The sequence below is a fragment of the Cottoperca gobio genome, chromosome 3, assembly GCF_900634415.1.
Source record: "Cottoperca gobio chromosome 3, fCotGob3.1, whole genome shotgun sequence".
NCBI lineage: Eukaryota > Metazoa > Chordata > Actinopteri > Perciformes > Bovichtidae > Cottoperca > Cottoperca gobio.
The window spans coordinates 1,465,730-1,488,652 of NC_041357.1; the positions used below are offsets into that span (position 1 = coordinate 1,465,730).

The 22,923-nt window shown below is 43.9% G+C and overlaps 1 protein-coding gene across 1 annotated transcript; it reads right to left on the reverse strand.

Moving 5' to 3' along the window:
- Positions 1-15,757: 15,757 nt before the first annotated feature.
- On the reverse strand, positions 15,758-18,845 carry LOC115028841 (uncharacterized). The gene is made up of 5 exons (XM_029462713.1): positions 18,593-18,845; positions 18,249-18,494; positions 16,713-17,963; positions 16,444-16,608; positions 15,758-16,311 (listed from the first exon to the last, which is right to left on the reverse strand). Exons 1-5 carry the CDS (start codon positions 18,843-18,845, stop codon positions 15,758-15,760), a joined length of 2,469 nt encoding a protein of 822 aa, XP_029318573.1.
- Positions 18,846-22,923: the final 4,078 nt, after the last annotated feature.

Below are 22,923 nucleotides of genomic sequence, written 5' to 3' on the forward strand. Positions count from 1 at the left end.
CAGTTTCTGGTGCATACTGGAAAGTACTGCATCTTGACAAACAATGAACTCTTTCCCATCTGTCTGTGTAGAGATGTGACATAAGTGTGTGTTGAGCCTTAATATATTTTCACCTTGGCCTTGTGCACCATCACAGCTTTGCTTGCTAGTTGTCACCATTGTATTCTTTAGGAGGTGAATTTTCCCTCCTCCGCAAACATGGAAGACAATAATGGAGAAATGGAGACAATAACACGACAACCAAAGAATTGGAGTAAGAGTATAAGTGAAAATTAAATATTTATTTTCAGCTCATTTCAATACTAGTAAACACTAGTATGGGAGACAGTGATTGTGCCAAAATAATAGAAATAAACAAAACAGAACTAGGCCTGCCTAATCTCTACCTCTGAAAATACAAAAGACTGAACATGCTTATCTGAAAAATGACGTCCATAGCCAAATAGATGCCTATGTATGTGCCCCTACAAATGGTTTATCTTGCTCCTCCAGTTTCCGTATGCCTTAGGTTTTGTCACAGCTCAAAATGCAACATGTGCCATCGCTGCATTACATTTTCTATTGACTTTTATTGCAAAAATATGTGCATCTCCATATTCTACATTTTATTTCTTGAAAGAAACACAGCAATTTTATTGGGGAGTCTAACAACAAAATCTGGTATTTATCTGTATAAATGGATACTATATTTCTACACTATACAATATGTGTGTTTTGGTTTCCCCTTTACAAGATAGTACACATAAAGAACTGGGCACCTTTCAACTAAATACAATGAATTGGCCCTTTGTTCACAGTGGTGATGAAATGAGGAAGTGACTATTCTGTCTGCTGAGTGGGACACACAGAGAAACCACCACAGCCATACACACATTCTCCTTTGCTCCCTCCTCCTCCACTTCATTCTTCCTCCTTGCTGTCTTTTCATGAATGGAGCTGCAGAGGGAAGGCCTCTTATTGGCTGAGAGGCGGACCAATCAGAGCAGAAACTGGGATAGATCTTCAGGCCATTCACAAAAGTTCCTCCTACTCCCTCTCGCTCTGTCATACAGATAGCACGTCAGTGTCACAGTATGAATTCATAATTCCCGTACAGACTTTTGGTCATTCTGTACATGTTTCTGAACATGCTTTTAAAGTCACCTAGGGCTAGGTTATTTGGAGAAACATTTTTTAACTGTATCAATGTACGATATTGTAGGACCATTGGTGCAAACTATTTACACACTGTTTTCTTGATAAGTAATCATCAGTAATGTGTTAAAGTCAAATAATAAAACAGTCTGGTAAATTCACAGCATTACATCATTTTACTGTAATGCAGCCTTTCACACCATAACAACAACACTTATACCATATTAACATATCCATAATCTAATACAACATCTAGTCTCTTATCACAATATCAATTAGATACATGTATGTTTCCCAGCCCTACTTTGACCATACAAAAAGTTGAGTAACAGAAGAAGAGCTGACACAGCTTTTACACTAAAGCTCTGTATTGAACCAGAGACTGGTGTTGTATTAGTGGTAGCAGGTATAAAAGGGCTGGTTGGCCCACCTCAACTAGCAGTACAATTCTGGTCGTTGGCTTACTACATTTAACAACAACAATCATTTCAAAGTAAATCTCTAGTCTAAATCTAGATTTGTTGTATTTGATAAGATTTTGATTCACACACTCTATGCTGTCACGGGACACGCACCATGCAGGTTGAAGGGGTGTTAATACTTCTTCTGCACTTAAGACTAAAGACAGACTTTGGATGCTAGGAGATATGTGACGCAACTGTAGAGCCCATACTGTTTGAATCAAAGTTCAGAGAAGCCAAACCCATAAACAACAAAGTCAGGTCCTTTAAATTGCTGTACAGAGTGGTGCAACGAAATACAGATATAATCCCATTCTGCTACATAAGAAAAACAAAAAGGCAGGCATGTTAGTGTTATCGTGTTTTCGTTGCAGTCCCACCTCAGTTAAGCAGAACTTCTTTATCAACAGTAAGCTTATCCAGCTGGGCAGGGACAATGTGTGGTAGCCACCACAGATAACACATTTCTACAGTTGGACAAGAGGTGTGGTAATTAATGGTTACATTGGTGACATGTTGTACAACTATTACAGCTCTCATTGAACAGAGGCAACGAGAGTTGATATTAGCTCATTTCAAATAATGAAAATAGAAAGCATAATAGAGTAGAGATCAGCATTTGTTATGGTGTTGGTGAAGTCTGTTGAGAGTGAGTTTAAGCAGGTAACAAAGTATTAAGTGTCGGTTATTCAAATACATGCGCATGTAGTAAAAATCCATTTAATCTCCAGTAAATTTGAATGTCGGTCAAGGCTGAACACATTATACAACTGTTTCCCCAGGTCAATTCAACTGATTTCCTTGTATAAATTTGGTGGAGTGACCATTTCTATGCAAACTGAAAATAAGTATACTTCACACACTCAGACCAAAAACAACCCTGCATTAAAACATGGCAGATGGGGCTGTGTGAGTGACAGATTAATGAGTTTAGGAGGTGATTGGCGTATTTTTCTCGACCCGACAGCAAATATGTTTGGATTTACGGATACATTTAATGAACCTAAAACCCGACACATCCCCGACAGTTTGGTAATAACATCCAAAACACAAGATTCACTCTCAGTGGTTTAGCTTAGAGTCATGGACAAAGCCAGCGAATGATTACTACTTCGGCCTACGCAGACGACGTCAGTTGTGTAGGCGGTCCTTCAATGTGGCCCAGGTACAATTTTACCCGTGATATACGTTCATTATACCACGGCTAAGAACCAATCAGATTGCTTGACTTGACATGTCCGTTTTATAAGTGGTACAGTAGTACAAATTGAAATGTTTTTCTGTTTATCACATGACACAGGTCTTAGTATTTAGGTTGAAAAGTTTGAATACAAATATTTCCAACAGCATCGAAGAGTACAAATGGTAGTACAGCCTACTAGTACAGTACTCAAGTAAATGTACGTAGTTACATTCCACCACTGAAAATCAGGGTTTATGCTGTTAAAAATATGTGATTAATAACTTTTGACAACTGAGTCTGGGAAATATACTGTGTGGCCTAAACAAGGACACATAGCTCTTCAGTGTACTTTAGCTGGTTTATGTGCTTGTGAAGGATGCTCCATCTCATGGTGAAACCCTGCGATTGAATGAATGGATGTGTTTACAGTGAAATATAGATACGTCCTGTCAGGAATCAGGACGAGGAGGGGCAGACTCCCAGTATCTGGGATTTGGAAGGCAGTTGAGTGGCCTTCTGCTTGGAGGCGGGGAAATTCTAGATGGCTGCATGGCTTTCTGTTGTAATGAGCCCACTTGCCAAATGTCTTTTACAATTGTTTTGGTATTTTATCCAAGACACATATTCATGTAGAGTATATTAATTGAGTTCAACACATATGTGGTTGTCTTAATTTCAGTTAGACTGGCACTTAAATAGTTAAATATATGATTGTTACTGGACGAACACAAACAGATGTTGTGTAGATCAGTTATTTCACTTTCACAAAGTACTTTTGAGTAGTACAACACAGTCAGTAATAGCAGCCACATAAAGGACCTGCTTACATTGATCTCAGTTATGAAACAGTGATGTCGGCCATACTAACTGATTTGAATCATGTGTGACAAAAAGTTCTCCAAAACTGACAACCCCACCTTCCCAACCCTCAGTCATTCCCCTCTGTGTGGACTAACCTGAATGCAGAGAGGCGAGGGGTCCTGAATACTCAACACAGGCATTCTATTAAAAAATGAGCATTTAAAAACACTTCCAAGGCATCTTCAAATGTAAGTACTGCTTTGACACAGCAAATATTTCAGGGGAGAGAGGGATGTAGCGATGGTGAAGGAACACATGGGTATGCATATGAAGCCAAGTGGATTTAGTTTTTGAAATACAAGCCTGCCCTAACCCAACCCTCAGCAGACCACAGTTAGGGTTTGGTCATGTTTGTACAGAATTATTTCATAAAATGTATTGTCTGACCATGAATTAATGTTTATAGCTGTTATGAAAGGCCACACTGAACGGCCTCATAGAGATATCGCTTGCCAGGCTAATGCAAAGGTTGATCGCAAACGACCGGTAGGTCGCGAGTGTAGAGAGAGTTTCACCGTAAAAAAAAAAGAAATACAGTGTATGTATAAAAAACAGTTTTTAGATGGTAGCCTATCATCTACCCCTTCTAGTAGGAGGAAATTCCTGCAGAGATTTCGAGAGCTCTGTCCGGAGGTAAGGTAGTTTCTCCTTGTCAATAAAAATGCAGAATACAAGCAACTTGATCAACATGATCAGCTCAGTTAATGCCTTCAAACGGAAAATGCAACTTCTGTTCTCGAAGCTGCAGCACCATGATTTGGGGAACTTTCAAAACCTGGCATCAGAGCTGGAGACCCAAGGGAAGCTTGTGCGCAACCTGACAGTGCGCGCTACACAGAGCAGATTGGAAATCAAGACTTTGCTTTACTCGAGCCAATTGCTACATTTATATGTTGCCCATTTAGGGAAGATATTGAAGTTGATTCACTCGCATCAGAAATTGCCACACTGTTTCACCAGAACTCATCTGCAGTGGAGGATGAGATGCTGACAGGCTGACATTCAGCTGAAGTCCAGGGCTCATGGACAGTTTTGGAACTTACTCACAGAGGAAAAGTACCAAACATGAGGACATGTGCTCCCTCCTTGACTGCATTATTTGGCTCTACTTATGTATGCGAGTCAGCCTTTTCCCACATGAAGATGATCAAGTCCACGTACCAAACCACCACGATGATCATCTGGAAGCTTGAGGCTGGCTACCTGCAGTTACTGTTACTATGCAAACCTGGCTGACTCTATTCAGTGCAAGTCATCAGAGTAAGGTAGTGACCAGAAATGTATTGAATTGTATTGCGCCATAAGGGTTCATGCAGTGTAGCAAGGTACGCCAACATATGTTGTATATTTAAAGTATATTCAGTACATATATAAATATATTTAGCATTTTTTAATACAGATAGAACATTTTGACCTGGTCATTTTAAAAGTAGCTCACAAGCTGAAACAGTGTGGGCACCCCTGATATATATCAACCATCATAGAAACAAAGAAAGCAACCAGGGAAATCTATGAAGAGCTACTAGCTAGTGAAGTTGTAATGATGGTGCTGTGGCACCATGTGTGTGTGCAGTGTGGACATGGGGAGCAATCTGAGTTCAGACCAATCTCGGATCCAAATGATCAAACTATTGCTGATAATATGAACTTGTCTGATGTCTTGCCTGAAGTCTCAGTCACCTGGTTTATTGTTTGCATGTAGACATTTGGCAATGGTGTATGCTAAGGTGTTATCATGTTGCACCAGAAATGTATGATTTGTGGTTGTATGCTCTCTTTACTTAACAATGTTAAATTGACCGATTGAAGTATTTAGAATGGACATCAAATGCTGAACTGCTGTATGATGACAAACAAGGCACTTGGAACACACCAGTTGCGAATGTGTTTCTAGTATGTTCTGCTTTAAGCCCTGAGGTTATTGCTGCCCTCATGTTCAACCTCCCCTGTCTATAGAACCAAATCACAGCCACATGGTGGAAAACTTCCACTCATTTGAAACCCCACCCCCTGTAGTTAACTCTTAAACACCATTGGCTCTCAATTAAATGGCAACTTAAACTGTTTTGTCTGACTCCTGCTACCCTGTGGAGGATGTTTCCTCTGCAGTGTACTGAGCTGAACATACGTGAAGTAAAAGACAACTCCAAACCTAGTTACAGTATTGATGCTACTGAATTCAGTCAGAGGGATCAAACCCTTTTTAACCAGATTGTTGGGGCAGGAAGAATAACACAGATAGTGGCAGTAGCAGAAGGAAACTCTTTTTATTCTTGAAAGGAAAGCATGGTTTCTCTTATACATTTTTAAATTAAGAAACTATTTCAAAAATAACTAATGAAGACTGATGAGTTTCCTGCCAGGGCTGAAAAGCAGAATATATTAAGTTTAGACCATTTGGCAACTAAATCTGTGACTAAAACTTTGGTTGGTCACATTATCATAGGTATTTTATGAAATAAAGGCTATATGTCTGTTATACAGACGCACACACGCGCACACACACATTCTTGTCTTTTTATACTTTTGAGGTCACTTACACAATACTTTCCCTAGTCCCCCACCCTAACTATCACAATGCCTTGTGGTGTATACACATTGCAGTGGAAAATCAAGGGTCTTGGTTACGATGCTAGCTAATGTTGCTAGCAGTAGATTGCTATGTTTCAAAGAAAGGAACTGTGTTTTTGTGACCACCTGGTAGCTGTATCTCCATTTTGATAATTCACCAAGCAAATATCTTTATGCCTGAACTGATTTGAGGTCAGTTTGTTGTACAGTGGTGGAAATTCAGAAACACAAGTCAATAATTTAAAGGTCAGAGCTGCTCGAGTCAAAGTTCCACAAGGTGCCTATATTTAAACTTTTTACTGTATCCTATTACATGGAATATATGTTTTTATAAATTATTAGATTGAAATGAACGCATGTCAAATGTATGACCACTGACAAGTCAGGACTGCCACTACATGAAAATATGCTCCATTTTAATTTTACATTTTTCTTCACACACACACAGACACACACGCACACACACACACACACACACACACACACACACACACACACACACACACACACACACACACACACACACACACACACACACACACAATGTAAACAATGGCACACTCACACACAGTCTTGTCAATTTGCATTTAGGGAAGTAGTGTCTTTAGCTGGAAGGTTTATGCTCTCCAGCTCTAACTGACATGTCGGCTAAAGTAAACAATCCACATCCACACCCAGCAGACAGCTGCCCTCAGTGTGCAGCAACACTGTGAACATAACTCTGTCAGGAATCATACGATGAATCAGAGATCAAGATGATCTAGTATTTACACATAATCAAGGTTTAGGATTACAGCAGTGATGTTTTTAGTAAATACAATCATCCTTTTAGGCAAACAATAACATGCAAACTATAGCCCTTTTCCCCATAGTTCTGTTCCGCCTCGCTGTTCTGTATTAAAGTTACAGAGACACAATGGTGGACAGAGTTGCTCCGCCGCGATGCAGAAAGCAATGATAGTGACAGAGCCGAGTCGACGTCGATGGTCCTGACACACCAAACCGATTAATTCATAGGTGACAGAAATCAGTTCTGAGAAAAAAGATAACATAAGTAAAGTTTTTCAGGGTTTTGGTGTAGTGACATGATAACAACGTACTCCCCTCATGAAGAAAAGCTCCAGAAATCCCACCATGTTGTAACAGCACACAAAGCCACATTCCTGGATGTTCTGTTTTGAGGTTTTCTTGTTGAAAGTTGTTCACACAGACCATATGCCAGGTGTGTCTGGATTGTGAGTTTTGCTTTGTCATTGGCTGCAGTCATTTCCAGTAAGGCCACAGCCACCTGCCTACTACTTTATAGGGACTCTGAACTGAGACAATGCAGCTGACCTTTCAGAGCTGGTCACGAAGAAAATTTACAATTCGAAATCCAAAATAGACAGTTGAATTCAAAATGCTAACAATAGGTGAGGGAACACTTTTGATTTATGGCTGCATGCTTTGAGACATTATTTTGTTTGTAAATGAAAAAAATAAACAAGAGTTAAATTTCACTTTTAACTTGGGAAACAATAGTTTAGTTTGGTATTTATTACTCTGCTGAATAAGGCCATGAGATTTAGTTGAAAGTTGCATAAATAATTAAAAGTTAGTACTTTGAGTAAAGTGTTTTTGTCAAAAATAATTTATTATTTTGCTTACCAGCTATCTCAAACATCCTCAGCAATATTAGATGTACTTGTTGATATTCCATCAAATTGTACTTCCTTCTTTTGAACAGAAATATATTCTAAAGGCCCCTTCACACAGTTCCGTATGGCAGAAACGTATGCTGGAGCATATGAAAATTAGCATATATAACGTATATGAACGTATACAGAGCCTATTGATAGCGTATCACGTACTTATGTAAAACGTATCAGAGCGAATGGCCAACATATTCGACGAATACTCAACAGATGTATAACGCATTCCTAGCGTATTCCTTCGCCGTATGGTGGAAACGTATGCCGCCGTATTCAGAATATCGGCAATACGCTGGTGTACGTTGTTGAACACTGAGACCGTGAAACGTTTTTGAACATGCTCAAAAAAGGTTTCACGGCCTCAGCTTTATGCATCTTTTGGGCATTTGTCGAATACGTTGGCCATTCGCTCTGATACGTTTTGTATAAGTACATGATCCGCTATCAATAGGCTCTGCATACATTCATATACGTTGTATATGCTAATTTTCATATGCACCAGCATACATTTCTGCCATACGGAACTGTGTGACGGGGCCTTAAAGCAAGTTGCTTTACTTTTTCTACCAAAAATCCTTGTCAATACTTTATTATAAATAGTCTAATTATGTATAATGTATTACCTTAGGCTGTTCAAGTCTACAAGGCTAACATCAATATTAACTTCTCCAACAAGCTAACATCACCTGTGATTTATGGAACGTCAACCAGCAGAGTATTTCTTCCACAGCTAACACTCTACAAGAAAGAATCAGCTAGTTTTTACCTTTGAAACAACTTTAAATGAACATTTTGATTCCAGCATTGGGACCGTGGTTGCATATCATACTGCTGGGGACCCTAAAGGAAGTGATGCATCTCATGGCTGGGGAGGGAGTGCTAGACAGTTTTATTTATTGTTTTTTATTTTACCCTTGAATGGCGCCATTCTACCTGGAATCTCTTATCACAGTCACTTGCTTAATCTGGTATCTTTTTCTAGCTTCAAATACTACCAGTAGTCCCACACCTCAAAGAAGTCTGGGGAATTTTTTCTGCCATCTTGTTAGCTGATTATGGAGCTAACAGTGGTGATGTATGAGAACCAAATCAACAAATATAACTTGGTCCATCAACAATTGCTGTGGTTGGCCTGAATGTGACATTTTTGCGGCAGAAAAATAGTTTTATTTCTGTATAGTTTTTGACAAGTCAAACGTTTTAGCTTGACTTGTCACGCAGCCGGTTTGTAATTTAATCATAAACGAGTCTCTTGCCATTCTTTGAAATTGTCTGACGATGTCGGTTGTAGACAATAAGGGATATTTCCGTTTTCATGTTAATAACTCTTTTTCTTCACCATTCAACCTCACATTCAGATCCTACGGTAATGTCTAGATCATTTCAGGGTTGGAGTGCACGTGTGAAAATGGCTCTAGTATGCTGTTTGCTCGAGCAACAGGGTGTCTCTTGTAACACTGACTAGAATTATTCAGTCACATTTTCACATGCACTCGCACACACACACACACACACACACACACACACACACACACACACACTTTCTCAGCTGTTAAGTATAAATTCATTGCTGACATCTGTGCATTTTCCTTTGGATAATGGATACTTACAGAGTGGATATCGGAACTCACTTACTCACAAGCACACAAACATACACGCACACGCAAAAAGACACACACACACACACACACACACACACACACACACACACACACACACACACACACACAAATACACGCACACACATGCACCAGCAGCAGCTGTGACAATGCTGTAAAGCGGATACATTGAATAAGAAAACCCACTATGACTACCTCTGTACATTGTCTGCAGATCACTGGGTTACAAGTGTCTTGTAACACTACCATATTTCCCTGCTTGTACTTAACACCATGTTACTAAGCCAGAGTAGCGTTTCAATTGCATATACTAGTTAATATAAATGTTTTTGTGATTTTCAAAAAATGTATACTTTGAGTCCTTTGTGAGGTAAATGTTGCCATCTGCCCATGTCCATGAAGCACAGTACAAAGCGAATAGTGGGGCTATTGTTAGCTGCTGCTATGTGAGACAAGTCTTCATCAAGCTAAATTAATGATGTATAGAACAAGCTTGTATCATTCATATTTGGTTCAATATTTTATACTGAAGACTTATATCATTAAACCAGATAGCGGCACATGTGAGGCTCAGCATCTCCCCAAAATCTCCAAATAAGTGATTATTTGCCTTTTTTTCAAGCATATTTCCTCAGAACAGTCTTACAATGTTCCCAAACAGAGAGGTCTACTTATTGCTGAAGGCAGATCAGGTGACATGTGGGCCTAAAGCTCAATTTTAGTGGGCATGAAGTGGGCCAAGCACAGCCACAAGCTAAGGATTGAGGAGCACCTAATCATCAATTCAACCCCCACCACATGTGGCAAGGCATCTAGACCACCACAGACTACTAACCCACCAACACCACCACCCTTCAACCAGCTTCCTTGCCTAGAAGGCATTCCCAGTTGTGTGCATTCAACACCGTCATCCCCTCTGTGACCTGGGTATCAACACCTCCCTCTGCAACTGGATAATGGACAGATATGTTAGGTTGAACTACGGCACCTCCTAAACCCGCACTCTAAGCATCTCTCCCACAAGGCGTGCTGAGTCTCTCCTCTATTCCCTCTTCACCTACGACTGCACACCTGTACAAGGTTTCAATACCATTAGGAAGTTTGCGGACGATACAACGGTGGTTGGCCTACAGCGAGGAATGTCAGCACCTGGTGCTCCGACAACAACTTGGCCCTCCACCAAGAATACCAAAGAGCTCATTGTGAACTTCAGGAAGACCAAGGGCTGCATGCACATACTCATTCTCCCCGCCTTCGAGGATGTCCTTCACGGAGTGTGTGCAGCATCGTAAGGGATACCTCTCGGCTAAAGAGCATTTGCCCTCCTTCCCTATGGGAGGTGCAACATAAAATCTTAATTTCAGGACCAGCAGGCACAGGAATCGCTTCTTCCCCTCAGTTGTCACCTTGCTGAACTCTGGACCACGGTGAATCAAATCTAATCGTGTAATTTACAGTATCTTGTCATGTGCATTGCGCGTGGGTGTGCATGCACATGGTGCCCTTTCTTTTTCAAATGAACCCTAGCCCACCAACACAAGTTCTTCACATCTCCAAGATTTTCAATCAAAAGCACACCATTCACGTAGACATGTCATGTGTTCTGGCTAAAAGGGACTGCTGTGACACATACTGCAATAACAAGGCAAGGGTGGATCAACGAGTCAAAATGAAAGTGAATAACATGTAAAACAGATATAAGTTAGGATTTGTCAGCAGATGGTTTCCTGGTTATAATAATAAAAATAATAATAATAATACATTTTATTTTATAGGCGCCTTTCATGGCACTCAAGGACACCGTACAGAACATAAGGTTAAAAACAAGGAACAAACAAGAAACAAAACAAAGTCAGACAGTCATTCACAAACAAAACAAAACAAAAACTGAGAGCAGAGAAAAATAAAACTTAAAAACAACAATCACTTAATAAATTAGTAATTATTAAGAATATGCTAATTTAAAAAGATGAGTTTTTAAATCAGACTTGAATGCGGGGAGGGAGTGGATGTTACAGATGTTTAGTGGGAGAGAGTTCCAGAGACGGGGGGCAGAGTGGTTGAAGGCTCTGGGCCCCATGGTGATCAGGCGGGCAGAAGGAATAGTGAGTTGGGAGGCAGAGGAAGATTGGAGAGAGCGAGAGGGAGTGTAGGTGTGAAGGAGTTCAGAGCGGTATAAAGGTGCAAGATTGTGAAGGGCCTTGAAGGTGAGGAGCAGAATTTAAAAATCAATATGGTATTTAACTGGGAGCCAATGGAGTTGTTGTAGAACCGGAGTGATATGGTCTATGGAAGGAGTTCTGGTGATGATACGGGCGGCTGAATTTTGGACCAGTTGGAGTTTACGTAGAGATTTGTGAGGAAGGCCAGAGAGGATGGAGTTGCAATAATCTATGGATGAGCGTGGATGAGAATGGCGGTGGTGTTGGGTGTGAGTGACAGGCGAAGACGATTAATGCTGTGGAGGTGGAGGTAGGCAGACCGAGTGATGTTGTTTATGTGAGTTTCAAAAGATAGGGTGCTGTCGAGAATGACACCCAGGCTCTTTACTTGGGGGGAGGGGGGGACTGTGGAGTTATCAATTGCAAGGGAGAATTTATCAGTTTTGGCCAGAGTGTACTTGGAGCCAACTAGAAGAACCTCAGTTTTATCACTCTTAAGTTTGAGAAAGTTGGATGAGAACCAGCATTTGATTTCCAGTAGGCAGTCAGAAAGGGAAGTGGGGGGGAGTGCGGATGTGGGCTTGGTGGAAAGATAGAGCTGGGTGTCATCTGCGTAACAGTGGAATTGGATACCGTATTTCTTGAAGATATGGCCAAGAGGTAGGAGGTAGATGATACATAGGATGGGGCCCAAGACAGAGCCCTGAGGAACACCAGTGAGGACAGGAAGGGACTGTGATTTGAATTGTGTTTGAGTTGAATAAAGTGGGTACGGCCGGAGAGGTAAGATCTGAACCAGTGATACCAATGGAAGCTAATCTGTCAAGAAAGATGTGATGTGAGATGGTGTCGAAGGCTGCAGTCAAGTCAAGGAGGATGAGTATGATAGGAGCCCAGAGTCAGCAGCCACCAGGAGAACGTTTGTGATTTTGACCATGGCCGTCTCTGTACCGTGTGAGGAGCGGAAACCAGACTGAAATTGTTCATAAAGATTATTGTTGTTGAGATGAGTGTGGAGCTGGGCTGCAACGGTTTTTTCAAGTATCTTGTAGAGAAATGGTAGTTTAGAGATTGGGCGGAAATTATTCAAATTATTGGGGTCCGCACCAGGTTTTTTGAGAATAGGGGTTATTGCACCTGTTTTGAGGGATGAGGGGACGAGATCAGAGGTAAGGGAGGAATGAATTATGTCGGTAATTAGAGTGGAGAGGGAAGATAGACATGCTTTAACTAGGTGGGTAGGAAGGGGGTCAAACTGACAGGTGGATGATTTGGATTTACGGATGAGATTAGATATGTCAATGACAGTGTGAAGTTCGAAGCTCGATAGTGGAGAAGAGAGGGGAGCATATAGAGTTGAGTGAAGTGATGTATAGTTAGAGGAGGCCAGTTGCTGGTGAATATTTATGATTTTGGCATTAAAAATGGTCATGAAGGTGTTACATTGAGCAGTTGAGTACAGGTGGGGTGCAAGGGAGTCCGGTGGTTTCAGACTGTAGAGAATAGTGTTCTAGTGTTACCTTCACCTGACCTAATTAAGTGGCTGACTAATGTCATTGAGTCTCAGTTGTTAGTGCTCAGAAAGCCTGGAATGCTTTTAAAGGGGCAGTGGGGTATAGAGAGAGAGAGAGTAAGAGGAACGGAAGGGAGCTTCAAAGCATGTGAACCAGGGTTTCACGGAAAATTCTATGACTTTCCACAGGTCACAGCTAAAAAAGTGTTTTCTTTCACATTAGAAATAACTTGTGTCGATCTGATTTCCCCTCTTGTTAGGCTGAAAAACCATATACTGCAATGAATAAAAAACATGTTTAAATATACACTCATATTCATATAACATAAAAAAGGGAAAATTCCTTCATATCCCCTGCCTCACCAAAAAAGGGTTTACATTCCTTGACTTGCCTCTGTGTTGAAAGCAACCTCGCAAATGTCAAAGAATTTCAAGACATTCCTTGACCAGTGAGAAGCTTGTTTAACGATATGGGGGGCAGAGAGGAGAGAAGAAAGGGAAGTCAGAGCCCTCTTTTGACAGTGAAGGAGGGAGAGAATTGAAAAAGACAAGGAGGAGGAGGATTAAGGCTCTAGTGCCAGCCAGCCCCACAGAGGTCATTCTGCCCTGCTATGGTCACATTAAAGACCACAAGACTCTCTAACCTATGTGAATGGACCCAGTTCAAGTGCAGGCACCCTTCCTACAGCACACACACACACAGACACACACAAAAGTTCACACAGATCCACACACATTTTGCCCCCAGGGTCCAGTCATCACTTTCATGTGCTGACATGGGTTGTTGGGCGGTCTTTCAGAGACTATTGAGCGTGCATGGGCTAATAGGCTCCCTAGCTGAATAAACTTGTTCCATTCACTACGCTGTGGCTCCAGAGGATGCTGAGAAGGCAAAGGAGGGGGAGGTGAGGGGGCCGCCTTGAGAGCCTGGTCACTCAATACTCTAAATACAAGTATTCAAAGTTGCTTAACTACAGTTTACACTAGCATGTGGTACGTTTTAGATTTTTTGATGTTGGGGGGAATATCAGAGACAGATGTCTCAAAACCTGGACATATAAAATCTAAACAAGAGAAAGACAGAACATTTAAATAGACCAGGAGGAGTAAAATTAAAGTTCACCAATTATGCTGACAATGGCACAATATCTGGATTTATGATTTAGCCGAAAAGGCACTGAAATTCCTGCCAAGCATAATGATCATGCCATCTGTTTAATAAGACATTAACATTAGTGCATTATTAATATCTGTTGCCATATTTTTTGTTATTTACTTTAATGATTATAGCTGCGTTCAGTACATCGATATGCTTCCCTGCATTAAATAACTCCTACAGATATTATTTAAGCAGAACAACTGAAAACTCTGTCATAATAAACGTCAGGTTCAGGTTCTTTTATTTGTATCTTTAGGGAGATTTGGTTTGCAGTAAAAAGACAAGGTATCCAAGGTATTCAAACACCACAGACAATAGACAAACATAAAACAAGTACTGCAGGCTCCAGTAAATACTAACAACCACTGGAATGAATATGAATAAATAAATAAATAAATAGGTGCTTCTTTAGCATCTGCTCAATGTTGCTACAGCTTGTTCTTTTGAGTGATGGCTGCTGGAACAAAACTGTTTTTATACTGCTTTGTTCTACACCTTAGGACTATAAACCTCCGGCCAGAAGGAAGAAACCTATATTCACTGTGCAGAAGGTGGGACTCATCCTTTAACATCGAGTCAGTTAACTGCTGTAAGTGTGTACAGGGACTCTGGGATAAGCTGTGACTCACTATCAGTGAGACCACTTGACAATCTGAGTCAGAGTTTCTGCTTTTAAAGATAAGATACCAAACCATGACACCAAAGAAAAAGACCAAATGGACTCGATAAAAGCACGATAGAATGAGACTATCACCGTTTTCTTGATGTGTGACAGGATCTGTTGGGAATCTGTTGGGACTCTCTACCATTGTGCTACCCAGGGGTGATAGGCTGAGATGCAGAGACAGACACAGGCTTGGAGTGGGTCAGAAAAGGAGTCTTTACTTTTAGAGCAAACAGGTGGCAGGACAAAACTCAAAATACATCCAGACAACTAACAGGTAAAGTCTGGGCAAAAACAGGATCAACAGAGGATATCCGAAAAGCAGGCAGCAAAAGGATCTCAAGAGCTAAAGAGTAAACAGGCAGTTAACTAAGGAACTCGAGACAAGGGCACAAAAACGGACACTTCAAGAGACGGATCAAAAACTCACAAACTTGGCCTCCGACAACAATTCAAGACTCAGCAATGAACTGAAGAAAACAGGCAGCTTATAAAGGCTAGCAAACAAGGAACAAGGTGCAACCAATGAAACAATAAAGACAAGCACATGACACACAGAAATGAACGGTGGCGACCCCACATGGTCAAAAGAGGAACTGCAGTCCAAAAACCCTGACAGGACCCCCCTCCCTATGAACGTCTCCTGACGTTCCCACACGGGCGATCAGGGTGGCTCTGGTGGAAGGCCTCGATGAGGCCCGGATCGAGAAAATGCCGAGACGGGACCCAGGACCGCTCCTCAGGACCGCTCCTCAGGACCATAGCCCTCCCAGTCCACCAGGTATTGAAGGCCCCTCCCCACCCGGCGAGAATCCATTAGGCGGTTGATTGAATAAGCAGGACCACCATCAACGATTCTGGGGGGCGGAGGGGGTTTAGCTGGAGGGACCAAAGAACTTGTGGCGACAGGGCGTAGGCGAGAGACGTGGAAGGTGGGATTGACCCGCATGGACCGGGGAAGTTGGAGACGGTAAGCAACTGGGTTGATCCTCCTCAAGATCTTGAAGGGCCCCACGAACCGTGGCGCCAGCTTGCGGGACTCCACCCGTAGAGGAAGATCCCGTGTTGACAGATAGACTCTCTGCCCCGGATGTAGCGGTGGTGTAGGTCTGCGGCGGTGGTTGGCATGGGGCTGGTACTGGCGTGCGGACTGCTGCAGGGTAGACCGGGCCTTGCGCCAGACCCGCCTGCACCGTCGGACAAAGCTCTGGGCCGAGGGAACACCCACATCAGTCTCTTGGTCAGGGAAGAGTGGAGGCTGAAAACCAAACTGGCACTCGAAGGGACTGAGACCTGTAGCAGAAGAACACAAGGTATTATGTGCATATTCAGCCCAGATCACAAACCTGCTCCATGATGATGGATTGGAGGAGGCCAGGCATCGGAGGGTGGTTTCCAGGTCCTGATTTAGCCTCTCAGTCTGACCATTGGACTCAGGATGGAACCCTGAGGAGAGACTGACCGTAGCCCCAATCAACTTGCAGAAGGCCCTCCAAAACTGCGCGGTAAACTGGGGCCCACGATCCGAGACCACATCCAGGGGGAGACCAAAGAACCTGAAGACATTCTGGCACACAGCCTCGGCGGTCTCTAGTGCCGAAGGGAGTTTGGGCAGGGGAACGACCCGACACGCCTTGGAAAAGCGGTCGACAATAACCAAAATGACTGTGTTTCCCTGAGAGGGGGGTTGAGACGTTTGGCCCTCTGAATGTACTCCAGGTTTTTGTGGTCGGTCCAAACAACAAAAGGGTGTTGGGCCCCCTCCAGCCAGTGGCGCCACTCCTCCAAGGCCATCTTGATAGCCAGGAGCTCACGATCTCCAACATCATAGTTCCTCTCAGCAGGCGAAAGGCGAGCAGAGAAGAAGGCACACGGACGGAGTTTGCCATCAGCCGGACGCTGGGAGAGCACAGCCCCCACTGCCACATCCGAGGCGTCCACCTCAACCATGAAGGGGAGGGAGAGGTCGGGTAAGGTAAGGATTGGGGCGGAGGAAAATCTCACCTTCAGATCCTGGAAGGCCCGTTCTGCCACTGGAGACCACTTAAAGGGGCCAGATGTCTTCTTGGTGAGATCGGTCATGGGGGCGGCAACAGCACTGAAGTTCCTGATGAACTTCCTATAAAAATTGGCAAAGCCAATGAACCGTTGTACCTCCTTGACCGAAGAGGGTTGGGGCCAATCCCGGATAACTTGAGTCTTCTTGGGGTCCGTGATGAGACTCCCTTTGGACAGGATGAAGCCCAAAAAGGACACCTCGGAGACATGGAATTCACACTTCTCAGGTTTGACAAAGAGGTGGCTTTCCAACAGGCGCTGGAGGACGACTCTGACATGATGGACATGTTCATGGAGGGACTTGGAGAAAATCAAAATGTCATCCAAATAAACAAAGACAAAACGGTTCAACGTCTCTCTCAATACCTCGTTGATGAGTGCCTGGAACACTGCCGGGGCGTCGGTTAAGCCAAACGGCATCACTAAGTACTCGTAGTGGCCCGTTGGTGTGTTGAACGACGTCTTCCACTCGTCACCCTCCCTGACCCGGACCAAGTGGTAGGCGTTACGGAGGTCCAATTTGGTGAAGACGGTTGCCCCTTGGAGGAGTTCAAAAGCAGCGGTCATTAAAGGCAAGGGGTAACGGTTCCTCACCGTGATTTTGTTTAACCCCCTGTAATCTATGCATGGCCTGAGACCGCCGTCTTTCTTCCCAACAAAAAAGAATCCGGCACCAGCAGGGAAGGACGAGGGGCGAATGATCCCAGCAGTCAGGGAGTCCTTGATATAATCCTCCATAGCTTGGGTCTCGGCAGGTGACAGGGAGAAGATCCTACCTCGTGTAGGGAAAGAGCCTGGAAGGAGATCAATGGCACAGTCAAAGGGCCTATGAGGGGGCAGGGAAGTGGCCCTCTTCTTGCTAAATATCTCAGCTAGGTCGTGGTACTCTGAGGGGACTCGGGACAACTCGAGAGAGCTAGGAAGCTTAGGGGCTGGAGGCACAGCTCTAGTGAGGAGACAGGAGGACTTGCAATTGGGACCCCACTCAACCACAGTTCTTGAAGACCAATTGATGTGAGGGCTGTGGTGAGATAACCAGGGGAACCCTAGCACAACAGGGAACTCGGGAGAATGAATAAGATTAAACTGAATCTTTTCGTGATGATTGCCAAAAATAGACAAGACAACAGGAGAGGAAATATGAGTCACAGTGCCTTGTCCCAAGGGCCTACCATTCAAGGCGGTCACTGAGAGTGAATGGTCCAGCCTGGAGATGGGCAGGTGAAGGGCCCTGGCAAGGGTGAGATCCAAGAAATTCCCTGCAGCGCCAGAGTCAATGAGGGCCTGAAGAGGATGATGTTGGTTCTCCCAGGAGATGGTGACCGGGAGCTGCAGGCACGAAGTCGAGGCTGAGGGAGTAAGAGTCGCACCCGTCACAGTTCTCCCTCTCCTGGACGGGGCTGGGCTTTTCCCGCAAGCTTGGGACATGAGGAACGAAAGTGGTTAGGACCTCCACAATAGAGGCAGCGTCTCTCCCTCATCCTCTGGTTCCGTTCTGCCTGGGACAGGCGAGTACCGCCAAGCTGCATCGGCTCCTCAGGACAAGGTGGGTTACTCTGAGGTTCCCGAGGCCACTGAAGCGGAGCGGAGGTTGAAGCTGTGACTCCGGAACTGGGGCGACTGTCCATTTGTCGTTCGCGACGCCTCTCCCACAGACGGTTATCGAGACGGATAGTCTGGTCAATTAGGGACTCCAGGTCTGACACCAGATCTTTAGCTGCCAGCTCATCCTTGATTCCGCCACAGAGGCCATGCCAGAACGCTGTCATCAGGGCCCCTTCATTCCACCCACTCACAGGAGCCAGGGTTCAGAAGAGCACAGCATACTCTGCCACACTAGAGCCGCCTTGACGCAGCTGGATCAGTCTGTTACCAGCGTCTTTACCTCCTACTGGATGGTCGAAAACCCGGCGCATCTCATCGGTAAAGGCCCTGTAGTCATTACAGGAAGGGCCCTGCTACAGCTGTAGCCCATGACCGGGCCTTTCCAGTCAGGAGAGTGATGATGTAGGCAATACGAGAGCGAGGAAAGCCCGGCAGTCCTTGTGGTTACCCTCATACCTCTCGGGAGCAGGGAGCCGTGGTTCAGACGGAAGCGGACCGCAGGCACCCGTGGAGCTGGACTGCTGAACTGCTGGCGTCAGTGGAGCAGATGGAGGTGATGGTAGCCCCTGTGTCCTTGCGTCCGGCAGACGAGCAAGTAGATCCACAAGGGACTGTTGGAGGTTCTGCAGAACCCCTTGCTGGTGGGACAAGAGAGCCTCGTGACGAAGCACTGTAGCATCATGGCTTAGAACTGCAGCGTAGAGTCCGACATCGGTGCCGGCGGAGACTGGGCGTTAGTTGTCTCTGCTGGGAATCGAACCCGGGTCTCCCGTGTGCAAAATACGTGATGTGTGTATGTTTATTGTCAGCTTAATAACTATCTCACATCAAACAGCCTCTGGATAGTTATCAATCACGTTTTCAAACTAATTTTCATGTAAAGCATATTATGTTGCATGTTATAACCTATGCAATGTGATATATAAATAAAGTTGAATTGAATTGAATTGATTATTAACAGCATTAGCCTAGCTTCTCATGATTTACGGCTGGGGCGGTTTCAAGGCAACCCGCCAGCAACGGCTCTCACATCTCCGAAAACCTCGCAAGACATTTCCAGCAGGCAATATTAAGATGAATTAACCACATAATGGGAATCCAAATGGTTACGTTCTCACCTGAAAACATAACTTGTTAAAGTAATATATTAAAAGCTTTTAACTCAAAATCTCAAATGACTGATGGGAAGGACGGGGGGGCCTGGAGACCACTCAGATGCAGATATTAAAAAATTGTGATTGATGCCGTCTCGACCAATCAGAAATGTTCAGAGCTGAAAGCCCCGCCCCAGAGTTCCTGAAGTTATGGAAAGTACTACCCCCGACCAGGGATTTCTGGGGGTAAGGGGTAACAACATGTCCCTGGAACTTACTTAGATCCTGTTCCCTGCAGTCGAAACACAATGAGTTTTTTAAAAGCTTCCTAGTTTCAAGGGAAAGTTCCTGCGCGCAAAAGGAGGTTTAAGCAACTGTTAACTGCTAACAAGTTCAACATACCAACCTAAAATGGTAACATACATCAATGTTTACAACTTGTGTTCGCTGCCTCCATGTGGACAGAAAAAATATTTTCTGATATGTCTGACATACAGTATGTGATACAGTATATTTGGAATGTATATATATATATATAGAGAGAGAGATTAGTACGTGTGGATAATGAATATACTGAAGCATAACAATTCTCCAACCAGAAAGCCTGGGTGAATGGAGAGGTGAGGGTCAGTCAGGTGACAAAGAAGCTTATAACACCACAAAGGTGAGGCTGGAAGCTAGCATCAAAGAGGCAAAGCAGAGGCATCAGGATGGACTGGAGAGAGACCTGAACACCAACAACACCAGAGAGATGTGGCAGGCAATCCAGATGGTGATTTCCTGATGAGATGAACATCTTTTATGCTCGTTTTGATCTCCTCAACAAAGAGTCAGCTTTCAAGTCTGCCGCGACTCCAGAGGACGGGCCCTGTCAGTATCCACAGCTGATATGAGAAGAACCCTAATGAGAGTGACTCTGAGTAAAGCTGCATTCACTACGGCCCATCGATTAGTGGAAGAGTTGTTTGGCGGTGTGGGGGTGTCACTAAATGGCCCATTTGTGTGACATCATGTTGTGAACGTTAACACCTCAATGTAGTATAAGTAGACTTTATATTTCACAATTATGTTTTTTCCATCAGAGCGTTTTTTATGATCTTGACATTTCTAACCACACTTGAAGGCAACTTGATTTATTTCACAGCAGTTTAGTATTAATTGTCTGTTCATCAGTGCTTTGCTAATGACGACACCAGTGAGACAAATACAGGGACCCCGTCCCTGCATCCACCCATTTCCTAGTTGTTTTCACGGCTGGGAGTTCCTGCAGGTTCCTGTGAAAAAAGGCCTTTTGGGACACATGCACATACAGTAAGAGGTGCGTGGCGCCTAGACGCCTAGAGGAAGTGAAATCAGTGTGTTGTCTTTTACAGTAAATACAGGGAGGCCTGTATTCCTTAACATCCTCTGTTATTCTTCTTCAGAGTAGGGAGGGAAGTAAGACAGAATGCTTTTCCTGTGACACCAAAGACCCTGAGCATTGTGATAATCTAGTCAGATGCATTCATGTTTTTCTCTCCTCTCCTTCCTCACTAGCACTTACCTCTTACCAGGGTTTGACTTGAAACAAGGCAAGGAAGTAAGGAAAGGGATGGAGACATAATTGAGATGGTTGTTTGTTTATATCCTCAGGTTATAATAGTGGCTAGATCACACAACCGAAGGAGAGGCTTGGAGGTTCCTTCCTGACACAACTACCTTGTAATGCAGGATATTCAGAAGTTTTAGTCTTCTTAGTATAACACCTCTTTTTTGTTTTTATACCAATAGTGGACCAAATATCTACGTACACATGATTACCAGGGATGCTTGTTGGCTGAGGGGGATTTTATGTTGGCTGGACATTTATGGATGAGACTTAAAAAGTCCTTCTTGATTGGATACGAATGTTTTCTTTTATCTAGCTTTCTGCAAGAAGATGGCCATGCTGCTTCACACACACACACACACACACACACACACACACACACGCATGCACGCACTCATGCAGGCATGCACACACACACACACACACACATACACACACACACACAGATCAAACATAAAGGAGGACTGTGGAAGGAAGTGTTATGGCTGTGTACTGTAGAGGTGCTAGTAACTGATACCTGGCTCAGTTAGCTTTATATCAACACAAGTTTTTCATTGGCAGTGACCCAACACTGTCACTGTATGTCTGACCTTAAGGTGTGGAAGGTAGTCCTGAGTTATCAATTTCAACACCAGTGGCTCCATTCTAATTAGGAATCCTGACTGATGCAGCCATCTGATGAGTTCCAGATGTAGTCTACACGACCCCTGCCTCATTTAAAAACATTGTTTTTGTGATACAGTTGTTTTCATTTGCTAACAAGCATTGGTCAATACTGAAGCCACTTTTTCAAAATTCTTCATACAGTCAGCATTAGCATCATACATATTGGCCAAACAGTTAATCTCACCACCTCCGATGGTCCCCTGTGGCAGAAGAGGCCTTCTGTAAATTGAAGGTACGTTTCACTTCAGCTCCCATTCTCATATTCCCAGATCCCACTCGCCAGTTTATCGTGGAGGTGGATGCTTCGGACACCGGTGTGGGGGCAGTTCTTTCTCAGCGATCGGATGAGGATCAGAAGGTTCATCCTTGTGCCTTCTTCTCCCGGAAGCTGTCTCCGGCAGAGAGGAATTATGATATTGGGAATTGGGAGTTGTTGGCAGTAAAACTAGCACTGGAGGAGTGGAGACACTGGTTGGAGGGAACAGAGCAGCCATTTGTGGTCTGGACAGACCACAAGAACCTGGAGTACATCCGTTCAGCCAGGCGGCTGAACTCTCGTCAAGCAAGGTGGGCTCTCTTCTTTAACCGTTTTGACTTTTCACTTTCCTACAGACCTGGTTCAAAGAATGTGAAACCCGATGCCCTTTCCCGCCAATTCCAGTCATGGAGTTTTCCATCCAGTCTGTAAGGTATGCTTCCTTCTGCATGTGTCATCGGTGCAGTAACTTGGGATGTGGAGGACAAGGTAAAGTGCTCCCACGCATCCTGCTCCCAGTGCTTGTCCAGATGACATTTTGTTTGTTCCTGCCAGTCTCTGTGCTCAGTTCCTCCAGTGGGGTCATTCGTCTTGCCTGGCTTGTCACCCTGGAGGGAGACTAGCGCTGCTTCGTCAAC

Bases quoted from the DNA above. Each gene is read 5' to 3' on its own strand.
- LOC115028841 (XM_029462713.1), bottom strand. From the start codon at position 18,845: ATGACAGCGTTCTGGCATGGCCTCTGTGGCGGAATCAAGGATGAGCTG. The intron at 17,964-18,248 runs GTAGGCCCTTGG...GAGTCCCCTCAG, and splicing joins CTCAGTGACCGCCTTGAATG to AGTACCACGACCTAGCTGAG. The intron at 16,312-16,443 runs GTCAGACTGAGA...CTTCTGCTACAG, and splicing joins GTTCCATCCTGAGTCCAATG to GTCTCAGTCCCTTCGAGTGC.